This window comes from Chiloscyllium punctatum, chromosome 19 (assembly GCF_047496795.1).
Source record: "Chiloscyllium punctatum isolate Juve2018m chromosome 19, sChiPun1.3, whole genome shotgun sequence".
NCBI lineage: Eukaryota > Metazoa > Chordata > Chondrichthyes > Orectolobiformes > Hemiscylliidae > Chiloscyllium > Chiloscyllium punctatum.
The window spans coordinates 83,557,612-83,570,069 of NC_092757.1; the positions used below are offsets into that span (position 1 = coordinate 83,557,612).

Sequence of the window (12,458 nt, forward strand, 5' to 3'; positions counted from 1 at the left end):
TGCAGTATAAAAAAAAATGAAGCTGAAGAAATTAGAAAAAGATCCAGAGTCCAAGCAAACAAAATTTAAAAAATACAAGATTTTTGTTATAAAGATGCAGGGTCACTTGTCAGCAGTGACTAAATAGACAGCCATTTACTTAACACTGAATGCTAAATATTAATAGGAACACGGTCATTGTAGATATACTAAGAAGGTTTACACAGGGAGCAAACTTAAATTATAGAAATAGACAAAGATGCTTTCAGTTCAGGGTTGTAATCTATTTCTGAAGGTGGATAATACCATGTTTTATGAATTTTAATTGACATTAGAGACTTTGAACTTTCAGCTGTTTCTAAGGCATTTTGCCAGGGACCCCTTAACAAGCTTTCGTGTCACTGAGTTTTGAGAAGTGTCACTCTATAATGCAATTCACATTCAGATCTTGCTGCCTTCAAGCATAGATTAAGTAACTGACTTTTTAAAAGTATTCTTGATGGTCCAGTTATAATTGGACAATGTGTATATTCTACTGAATGTTCCATAAATGTAAACGTTTGTTTTATATTAAGTATTGTTTTGCAGCCATCTTTGGAGTTGGTCAGAGCATGGGTATTTCATGTCATGTGTGTGTTAGTTCTGTTCCATTGATTTTTTTTCCCCCAGGGTGTGGTGAGAGGCCTGCATTTATGCATCATTTCAAACCTAATTATAATCGCGCTTATAAAAGTTATTTATTTTATCTTTTTTAAAAGTTTCCTGACCTAGGGAAAATATTATCAAGGCTCCTGAAACCTCACATTTCAAGAAACCTTGTCTGATAATCTCCATTTGGAAGTAATGTAGTCGATCCCATAATTCCTAATATGACTTCCTTAGAAGCAAAGCAAAAGTGCAAAATGACTAGTCTGTATGAACATGACGATGGGGATATATTTATTGAGTTTTCAGTTTAAGTTACAATAGACCTTTTTTCATGCATGAATTCAGTTAACGTTGTAGATTGCAAAACAGGATAACAATATTGTAAATCAATTTGAGTCTTTTGTTACTAATTCCTGTAAATCCCTTAAATGAATGGCTGTGATGAATTTTGATGAGTGACTGAATACAGTACTGGCAGAACTGCTCCACTGATGTAGATGTAATGGGACCATTTACATGAGGACTGGATCACCGTTAAATTATTTGTCCAAATGACAACACTCCTGATAACAAACAACCAACCAACCAACCATTCAGTAGTGCAATAAAATGTCATGCAAGATTGTGAATTTTTGATTTCTGGATTCACTGTGGTAGATTTTCACAGCATGGGGGTTGAATTGTAAATGGGCCAAGCTCATCACTTGCCCATGCTAAGTACTATCAGTCTGGTTGAAAACGCAGAGTCAAAAAGTGTGCTGCTGGAAAAGCATAGCCGATCAGGCAACATCAGAGGAGCAGGAGAGTCGATGTTTCGAGCATAAGTTCTTCCTCAGTATGATGCTGCCTGTGCTTTTTTTCCTGGCACCACACTTTATGACTGATCCCCAGCATCTGCAGTCCTCTTTTTCTCCCTGGTTGAAAATGCATTACAGGGAGCCTCAGTGCCCTTGATTAAAGGAGAAGCAATTCAGAGCATTTCTACCCCTTGTTGGGATAATGGGGGGAATAAGCTAATGCTTGTGCCATTTTGTATGAAGCCATTATCAAGGAGAAGAGGGACATTATAGAAATGGTGTTGTGAGAAAGGTTGTGTTTATTAACTGGAAACTAACACTTCTCATCAGAATACATATCAAATGTTAATATTTCAGTCTTCTTGATTTTGGCTGGTTTGATAACGTTCTCAGCACTGAAGCTTAAAGATTTGAGTTCAAGGACTGCTCCAATCAATGGGCACAATCTTGAATGACGAGTTGTTACTTGGACAAATTATTTAACTGTGATCCAATCCTCGTGTATGTAAATAGACCCATGCACTTTTATCAGTGGAGCAGTTCTGCCAGTACACACAACAAAACTTCAACGTGGTTTTTTTTTTCAATAAAATGCTGGAATACCCAAGGTCTCACATCATCGGCGGGGCGGTGTGGACTTGTTGGGCCGAAGGGCCTGTTTCCACACTGTACGTAATCTAATCTAATCTAATCTAATCTAATCTGTGGAGAAAGAGAAAAAGTTTTGTTTCAAGTCTATGGCCTTTTCATCAGAACTGATTTGTGCACAGCAAGGTCTTTAAGCACCAACTTAATTGCTGAATGGCAATTGATCTTGGCTGAATAGCAGTAAAATGATTTTGGTTCTGGAGCACCAGCTGGAAACTGTATAATAAATCTTATTGAAGGTTCCAAAGTAAATATTGAAATATACCAGATCGGCTTGTACCACAAGTCATGAGACTTATTGTTCAATCTATTGCCAAATAAAATCGTTTATCTGGTACTTAAGTGTTCATGTTTTTTTTGTGTGTGTGGGATCAGCCATTCATCTCATTGTGTCACATTGACACAGCATAACATTGCAAAGTTGCCAAAAACTCTAAGATAAGAAGAGAATGGTAACAATTTCCCACCCTCCATAACTTCCCATCACACAATAAATAGTAAATCTCTCAGGTTGCATTGTAACTTTAGAAAGGCTTTATTGATGACTTGTCTGCAAGAAAGAATTATTTAGTTTCTGGGATGGGGATCATCAGAACTTCCAACTTGGATTTTGAGCTGCATGTTAGAGTACACACAAGTGTTTAAAGCCGATGCATTGTACATCTGTTGTAATTTATTTTAAGCAACGTCCTTTTTAAAAAGGTAGGGCTAAATTTTACCATAAATCAACTAAGTGTCTATTTTGGGGAGTTTTGTGGAGGGTTTCTCTCCATGCACTTTAGGGCATTTTCTCATACAATTCCCTACAACTCATTATTCATGCACCATGCCTCTGTATCATTCCACTTGTGTTATCATGCGTTCAGCAATGGCAGAAGTGCTCATCTCTTCCGACACTTCATTGGGTCCCTGGCAACTGGGCCATATTTAAAGTTAAGCTGTGCACCAAGTTAATCTCTGCCAGCCAGGAGCTGCTACACTACACATAATGAGAGGAATTGGCAAAAAAAACTGCTTCTAAGAGTGCAATGTGATTTGGGTGACATGTCACTGCAAATACAAGCTCATATACATAAGTGAATTGCTCTGCGAAGGTTAACCATCCTTATCGCCATACCTTCTAGAATGCTGTCAAAGGGTACTGTCCTCTTTCAGTAGCACCCAGTGAAGTATTACATCACCTCATTGTTCAGTGTGGGTGCACTGCATACTGGATATCTTCAAATGACTGGAAATGTTCAATTTTATTCAACAACACTAAAATGGGGGAAAAGTACAAGAAAAGGGTGCATTTGCATCTGGGAGTAAAGAGGGACTACTTGTCTTTCGAGCAGCAACAAATTTAGAATCAATGAATGATCATTGTACCCAGTACACTTCTATTGGAACCAGGTCTTAATTAAATGTTGTTGCATCTGATGCTGCAGTGCTCTTGCCATACCGAGAATTACCCTCTGCTCGACAATCTCCCCTTTCTTCTTGGAAGAATGTGTTCCCTCCTTGAATGTTCAGTGCTAGGATTACATGGCAAATTCTATTTGAAGCAAATGGCAATCGCTCTCTGACTCTGTCAATCTGTAATGACCAATAATGTAGTCCCATGCAATTCAACACTACATACACTTCACACACTGGTTACTATCATTACAGATGTCCATTATAGCCTGTACTGTTCTAAATTACTGATTAATACAGTTGCCTTTTGGAAGGCTTTACATCACTTACTGTCTGCATGTCTAGACAAGAAAAAAGCTTACTTTCCAACCTTGGGACTGTTTGCAATAATTTTCTATTTCTATTGTGCATTTATGATTCCAATAAGGTTGGCAGGCAATGCAGATCGCACTTAATACAGTGAATCACAGGCTTAGCCTGGTAATTAGAACATAGAACATAGAAAAATACAGCGCAGTACAGGCCCTTTGGCCCTCAATGTTGCGCCGATCCAAGCCCACCTATCCTCCATATGCCTATCCAATGCCCGTTTAAATGTCCATAAAGAGGGAGAGTCCACCACTGCTACTGGCAGGGCATTCCATGAACTCACGACTCGCTGAGTAAAGAATCTGCCCCTAACATCTGTCCTATACCTACCACTCCTTAATTTAAAGCTATGCCCCCTCATAATAGCTGACTCCATATGTGGAAAAAGGTTCTCATGGTCAACCTTATCTAAACTCCTAATCATCTTGTACATCTCTATCAAGTCACCCCTAAACCTTCTTTTCTCCAATGAAAACAGTCCCAAGTGCCTCAGCCTTTCTTCATACGATCTTCCTACCATACCAGGCAACATCCTGGTAAACCTCTTCTGCACCCGTTCCAGTGTCTCCACATCCTTCGTATAGTATGACGACCAAAACTGCACACAATACTCCAGATGCGGCCGCACCAGAGTCTTATACAACTGCAACATGACCTCAGGACTCCGGAACTCAATTCCTCTACCAATAAAAGCCAGTACGCCATATGCCTTCTTCACCGCACTATTTACCTAGGTGGCAACTTTCAGAGATATGTGTACATGGACACCAAGATCCCTCTGCTCATCCACACTACCAAGTATCCGACCATTAGCCCAGTACCCCATCTTTTTGTTACTCATACCAAAGTGAATCACCTCACACTTAGCTACATTGAACTCCATTTGCCACCTTTCTGCCCAGCTCTGCAGCTTATCTATATCCCGCTGTAACCTGCCGCATCCTTCCTCACTGTCAACAACTCCACCGACTTTCATATCATCCGCAAACTTGCTCACCCAACCTTCTAGCCCCTCCTCCAGGTCATTTATAAAAATGACTAACAGCAATGGTCCCAAAACAGATCCTTGCGGAACACCGCTAGTAACTGCACTCCAAGATGAACCTTTACCATTAACTACTACCCTCTGTCTTCTTCCAGCCAGCCAATTCCTAATCCAAACCTCCAACTCACTCTCAATGCCATACCTCCGTATTTTTTGCAGTAGCCTACCATTGGGAACCTTATCAAACGCCTTACTAAAATCCATATACACTACATCTACCGCTTTACCCTCGTCCACCTCCTTAATCACCTTCTCAAAGAATTCAATAAGGTTTGTGAGGCACGATCTGCCCTTCACAAAACCATGCTGACTATCCTTGATCACATTATTCCTATCCAGATGTTCATAAATCCTATCCCTTACAATTCTCTCTAAGACTTTGCCCACAACAGAAGTGAGGCTCACCGGCCTATAGTTACTAGGGTTATCCCTACTCCCCTTCTTGAACAAGGGAACCACATTTGCTATCCTCCAGTCTTCTGGCACTATTCCTGTAGACAACAAGGACATAAAAATCAAGGCCAATGGCTCTACAATCTCCTCCCTTGCTTCCCAGAGAATCCTGGGATAAATGTCATCAGGCCCAGGGGACTTATCTATTTTCATCCTTTCCAGAATTTCCAACACCTCTTTCCTACATACCTCAAAGCCGTCCATTCTAATTAATGGTGACTCAGTATTCACATCGGCAACAATGTCCTGTTCCTGAGTGAATACTGACAAAAAGTATTCATTCAGTGTCTCCCCCAATCTCTTCAGCCTCCACACGCAACTTCTCACTACTATCCTTGACTGGACCTACCCTGAAATTTGCTTCCCTGACCAGGAATCGAACCCTGGACGCAGCAGTGAAAGCGCCGAATCCTAACCACTAGACCACCAGGGAGATAGTTAAAACACACTGAGATTTGCTTCCCTGACCGGGAATCGAACCCGGGCCGCAGCAGTGAAAGCGCCAAATCCTAACCACTAGACCACCAGGGAGATATTTAAAGCGCACTGAGATTTGCTTCCCTGACCGGGTATCGAACCTGGGCCGCAGCAGTGAAAGCGCCGAATCCTAACCACTAGACCACCAGGGAGACCAAACCGCCCCGTGGCCCATCATTTCAACTCCCCCTCCCACTCTGCTGAGGACATGGAGGTCCTGGGCCTCCTTCACCGCCGCTCCCTCACCACCAGACGCCTGGAGGAAGAACGCCTCATCTTCCGCCTCGGAACACTTCAACCCCAGGGCATCAATGTGGACTTCAACAGCTTCCTCATTTCCCCTTCCCCCAGGGCAGATGCTGAAAACCAAATACTGGATTAGTGGTGCTGGAAGAGCACAGCAGTTCAGGCAGCATCCAACGAGCAGCGAAATCAACGTTTCGGGCAAAAGCCCTTCATCAGGAATAAAGGCAGTGAGCCTGAAGCATGGAAAGATAAGCTAGAGGAGGGTGGGGGTGGGGAGAGAGTAGCATAGAGTACAATGGGTGAGTGGGGGAGGAGATGAAGGTGATAGGTCAAGGAGGAGAGGGTGGAGTGGATTGGTGGAAAAGAAGATAGGCAGGTAGGACAAGTCAAGGAGACAGTAACTGAGCTGGAAGTTTGAAACTAGGATGAGGTGGGGGAAGGGGAAATGAGGAAGCTGTTGAAGTCCACATTGATGCCCTGGGGTTGAAGTGTTCCGAGGCGGAAGATGAGGCGTTCTTCCTCCAGGCGTCTGGTGGTGAGGGACCGGCGGTGAAAGAGGCCCAGGACCTCCATATCCTCGGCAGAGTGGGAGGGGGAGTTGAAATGTTGGGCCACGGGGCGGTTTGGTTGATTGGTGCGGGTGTCTCGGAGATGTTCCCTAAAGCGCTCTGCTAGGAGGCGCCCAGTCTCCCCAATGTAGAGGAGACCACATCGGGAGCAACGGATACAATAAATGATATTGGTGGATGTGCAAGTGAAACTTTGATGGATGTGGAAGGCTCCTTTAGGGCCTTGGATAGAGGTGAGGGAGGAGGTGTGGGCACAGGTTTTACAGTTCCTGCGGTGGCAGGGGAAAGTGCCAGAATGGGAGGGTGGGTCGTAGGGGGGTGTGGACCTGACCAGGTAGTCACGGAGGGAACGGTCTTTGCGGAAGGCGGAAAGGGGTGGGGAGGGAAATATATCCCTGGTGGTGGGGTCTTTTTGGAGGTGGCGGAAATGTCGGTGGATGATTTGGTTGATGCAAAGGTTTGTAGGGTGGAAGGTGAGCACCTGGGGCGTTCTGTCCTTGTTACGGTTGGAGGGGTGGGGTCTGAGGGCGGAGGTGCGGGATGTGGACGAGATGCGTTGGAGGGCATCTTTAACCACGTGGGAAGGGAAATTGCGGTCTCTAAAGAAGGAGGCCATCTGGTGTGTCCTATGGTGGAACTGGTCCTCCTGGGAGCAGATACGGCGGAGGCGGAGAAATTGGGAATACGGGATGGCATTTTTGCAAGAGATAGGGTGGGAAGAGGTGTAATCCAGGTAGCTATGGGAGTCAGTGGGTTTGTAAAAAATGTCAGTGTCAAGTCGGTCGTCACTAATGGAGATGGAGAGGTCTAGGAAGGGGAGCGAGGTGTCAGAGATAGTCCAGGTAAATTTAAGGTCAGGGTGGAATGTGTTGGTGAAGTTGATGATTGGTCAACCTCCTCACGGGAGCACGAGGTGGCGCCAATGCAGTCATCAATGTAGCGGAGGAAGAGGTGGGGAGTGCTGCCGGTGTAATTACAGAAGATCAACTGTTCTACATAGCCAACAAAGAGACAGGCATAGCTGGGGCCCATACGTGTGCCCATGGCTACGCCTTTGGTCTGGAGGAAGTGGGAGGATTCAAAGGAGAAATTGTTAAGGGTGAGGACCAGTTCGGCCAAACGAATGAGAGTGTCAGTGGAAGGGTACTGTTGGGGACGTCTGGAGAGGAAAAAACAGAGGGCTTGGAGGCCCTGGTCATGGCGAATGGAGGTGTAGAGGGATTGGATATCCATGGTGAAGATAAGGCGTTGGGGGCCGGGGAAACGGAAGTCTTGGAGGAGGTGGAGGGCGTGGGTGGTGTCTCGAACGTATGTGGGGAGTTCCTGGACTGGGGGGATAGGACAGTGTCAAGGTAGGTACAGATGAGTTCAGTGGGGCAGGAGCATGCTGAGACAATGGGTCGGCCAGGGTCATACAGTATACTTATCCATAAATGAAGTGCAGCCACGAGGACGAAGTGTCAGAAAGCTGATGATGCCTGAGGAAAGACCTCTAGTAATGTCTGAAAATCAAAGACAATAATGATAGAGTCCTAATCTCCATGTCCCTTTCCTCCTTGCATACCATGTTGACTCTCAGATGTTCTCATCCAACTGTTTACATATTCATCTTCCAACATTGAATAATGTGTCCCTGCCTTCTAGTTTAGTCATGCCCCCTGCTGAAGTCAGGGTGAAAGTGATTGTCAATGAACCACCTACTCCCTCCACTGTAAGCCACATCCTCCAATAAACTACTGTTTCTAACACTTATCTGTTTAATTTTTACCCTTTACAAATATTGTCTTCTTGTACCCCAGAATGCTGGATCAAATCCCCACAGTTGTCTTTCCCAGCATGCCTACTGCAGCATCAGTGCCCAATAACCCCTTTCACATTCATTGGACAGACACCCCAGAATTGATCTTGGCCCAACCCTGACCAGTTGACTTTCATTTTTCCAATTTTTTTTCTTTTTATTCATTCACAGGATGAAGCCGCCATGAGTTAGACCAGCATTTATTGCCCATCCCTAATTACCCACAGGGCAGTTTAAGAGTCAGCTGCATTGCTATGGGTCTGGAGTCACATGCAGGTCAGAACAGGTAAGGGTGGCAATTTTTCCTAGGAGGTATTATGAAGGAGATGTGTTTTTCTGACAATCAACAATGGATTATCAGTTGAGGCCAAGTCCATGGGCACCGAACTTGGCTGTCAGCCTCTGCTCGACTGTTCTGCATTGTTGAATATCCCGAAGTTGGCCTAGAAGAATGGGCACCTGAAGATCCAAGACTGAATGTCCATGACCACTGAAGTATTCCCTGACTGGGAGGGAACACCCTTGCCTGGTGATAGTTGCATGGTGTCCATTCATCTGTTGCCATAGTGTCTACTTGGTCTCGCCAATGTACCATGCCTCGGGGCATCCTTGCCTGCAGATTATGAGGTAGATGACGTTTGGCTGAGTCAAGTCCCCATGTGTATATGGTATCCATGTCAACACTCTGACATATCTTGCAGTGGTTACCATGACAGAGTTGTACATTGTTGTCCATTTATCCTGAAGATTGGGTGGTTTGCTGCAAACAATGGTCTATTTAGGGTTTGGCAGTGGTTTATACGCATGCAGAGGATGATTAGTGTACGGAATGAGCTGCCAAAGGAAGTGGTGGAGGCTGGTACAATTGCAGCATTTAAAAGGCATTTGGATAGGTACTTGAATAGGAAGAGTTTAAAGAGATATGGGCCAACTGTTGGCAAATGGGATTAGATTTATTTTGATATCCGGTCGGCATAGATGAGTTGGACCAAATAGTCTGTTTCCATGCTGTACAGCTCTATGACTCAATGATAATACCACTACACCATTGTCTTAACTATAAGTGACTGATTTCTGTGCAACCTCCTGACTGACTTACTGCAAATCTCCCGATTGGTTGCGTTGGACCTGCAGGACTGACTGTGACCCATTCCATGCACTGCAGTGGTAAGAACCCCTGGTCTGACTGCATAAAGTGGCCAAGCACCTGAAAGCTGGCCTTGAATGATTGTGGTTGATCCCTAGACTGATGAGAGGCGCCCTTGACAACATCTGTCAGTTTTGGAGACACAGCCATTTGGTTGAAACATTGGTGTGTTTGCAGTGTAATGTGCTGGCATATGCTATGGGTGTGATATTGAAATAACACAGTGCCATACAGCAACATGTCCACCCCCTTAACTAATCACTAATGACAACCATGGCAAGTTCCCTGGCTTTCTGTCTGCATTAAACAGCAATGCAAGTCTGAGGTTATAGAACATAGAACATAGAAGAATACAGTGCAGTACAGGCCCTTCAGCCCTCGATGTTGCGCCGATCAAAGCCCACCTAACCTACACTAACCCACTATCCTCCATATACCTATCCAATGCCCGCTTAAATACCCATAAAGAGGGAGAGTCCACTACTGCTACTGGCAGGGCATTCCATGAACTTACGACTCGCTGAGTGAAGAACCTACCCCTAACATCAGTCCTATATCTACCCCCCCTTAATTTAAAGCTATGCCCCCTTGTAATAGCTGACTCCATACGTGGAAAAAGGTTCTCACTGTCAACCCTATCTAACCCCCTAATCATCTTGTACACCTCTATCAAATCACCCCTAAACCTTCTTTTCTCCAATGAAAACAACCCCAAGTGCCTCAGCCTTTCCTCATAGGATTTTCCTACCATACCAGGCAACATCCTGGTAAACTTCCTCTGCACCCGTTCCAGTGCCTCCACATCCTTCCTATAGTATGGCGACCAAAACTGCACACAATATTCCAGATGCGGCCGCACCAGAGTCTTATACAACTGCAGCATGACCTCAGGACACCGGAACTCAATTCCTCTACCAATAAAAGCCAGTACGCCATATGCCTTCTTCACTGCACTATTTACCTGGGTGGCAACTTTCAGAGATCTGTGTACATGGACACCAAGATCCCTCTGCTCTTCCACACTACCAAGTAGTCTACCATTAGCCCAGTAATCCATCTTTTTATTACTCTTACCAAAGTGAATCACTTCACACTTAGCTACATTGAACTCCATTTGCCACCTTTCTGCCCAGCTCTGCAGCTTCTCTATATCCCGCTGTAACCTGCCATATCCTTCCTCACTGTCTACAACTCCTCCGACTTTCGTATCATCCGCAAACTTGCTCACCCAACCTTCTAACCCTTCCTCCAGGTCATTTATAAAAATGACAAACAGCAATGGTCCCAAAACAGATCCTTGCGGAACACCGCTAGTGACGGCACTCCAAGATGAACCTTTGCTATCAACTACTACCCTCTGTCTTCTTCCAGAGAGCCAATTCCTAATCCAAACCTCCAACTCACCCTCTATGCCATATCTCTGTATTTTCTGCAGTAGCCTACCATGGGGGACCTTATCAAACGCCTTACTAAAATTCATATATACCACATCTACCGCTTTCCCCTCATCTACTTCCTTCGTCACCTTCTCAAAGAATTCAATAAGGTTTGTGAGGCACGACCTGCCCTTCACAAAACCATGCTGACTATCCTTGATCACATCATTCTTATCCAGATGTGCATAAATCCTATCCCTTACAATTCTCTCTAAGACTTTGCCCGCAACAGAAGTGAGACTCACTGGCCTATAGTTACTAGGATTATCCCTACTCCCCTTCTTGAACAAGGGAACCACGTTTGCTAGCCTCCAGTCCTCTGGCACTACTCCTGTCGACAAAGAGGACACAAAAATCAAGGCCAATGGCTCTGCAATCTCCTCCCTTGCTTCCCAGAGAATCCTAGGATAAATGCCATCAGGCCCAGGGGACTTATCTATTTTCACCCTTGCCAGAATTTCCAACACCTCTTCTCTACATATCTCAAAGCCATCCATTCTACTTATTCGTGCCTCAGTATTCATATCGACAACAATGTCCTGTTCCTGAGTGAATACTGACGAAAAGTATTCATTCAGCGCCTCCCCAATCTCTTCAGCCTCCACACGCAACTTCCCATTACTGTCCTTGATTGGACCTATTCCTTCCCTAGTCATTCTTTTATTCCTAACATACCTATAGAAAGCCTTCGGGTTTTCCCTAATCCTACCAACTAAGGACCTTTCATGTCCCCTCCTTGCTGCTCTTAGCTCTCTCTTCAGGTCCTTCCGGGCTACCTTATAACTCTCAATTGCCCCTATTGAACCTTCACGCCTCATCTTTACAAAGGCCGCCCTCTTCCATTTAACAAGGGATTCCAACTCCTTATTAAACCACGGCTCCCTCACACGACCCTTTCCTCCCTGCCTGATAGGTACATACTTATCAAGGACACTCAATAGTTGCTCCTTGAACAAGTTCCACATATCAATTACGCTCTTGCCTTGGAATCTACTTTTCCAATCCACACATCCTAAGTCATGCCTCAACGCATCATAATTTCCCTGCCCCCAGCTATAACTCTTGCCCTGTAGTACACACTTATCCCTCTCCATCACTAGAGTAAAAATCACCGAATTGTGGTCACTGTCCCCAAAGTGCTCACCTACCTCTAGTTCTAATACCTGGCCTGGTTCGTTACCCAGAACCAAATCCAGTATGGCCTCACCTCTTGTTGGCTTATCTACATATTGTGTCAGGAAACTCTCCTGCACACATTGCACAAACACTGACCCATCTAACGAACTTGAGCTATAGCTTTCCCAATCAATATCAGGAAAGTTAAAGTCTCCCATAACAATCACCCTATTACTGTCACTCTTCTCCTGAATCATCTTCGCAATCCTTTCTTCAACGATTCTAGGACTATTAGGAGGCCTATAAAAGACTCCTAACAGGGTGACCTCACCTCT

General features: G+C 44.7%; 1 protein-coding gene and 1 non-coding gene across 8 annotated transcripts in view; one reads left to right on the top strand and one right to left on the bottom strand.

Annotated features, from left to right (window-relative positions):
- Window positions 1-12,458, top strand: part of lyrm9 (LYR motif containing 9) — a 121,103-nt gene that overhangs the window by 34,510 nt on the left and 74,135 nt on the right. Inside the window, exon 4 of one of the 7 annotated variants that reach the window (XM_072589879.1) lies at window positions 8,596-8,927. The exons of 5 other annotated variants lie outside the window; for them this stretch is intronic. In XM_072589879.1, the coding sequence (XP_072445980.1) occupies window positions 8,596-8,616 (21 nt within the window). In that variant the 3' untranslated portion in view covers window positions 8,617-8,927. Of the gene's footprint in view, window positions 1-5; window positions 2,402-8,595; window positions 8,928-12,458 lie in introns of those variants that run through there. One more of the 7 variants, XM_072589880.1, reaches the window with a different exon arrangement.
- Window positions 5,794-5,865, bottom strand: trnae-uuc (transfer RNA glutamic acid (anticodon UUC)). Its single transcript has one exon. It is a non-coding gene; the product is annotated as a tRNA-Glu (tRNA).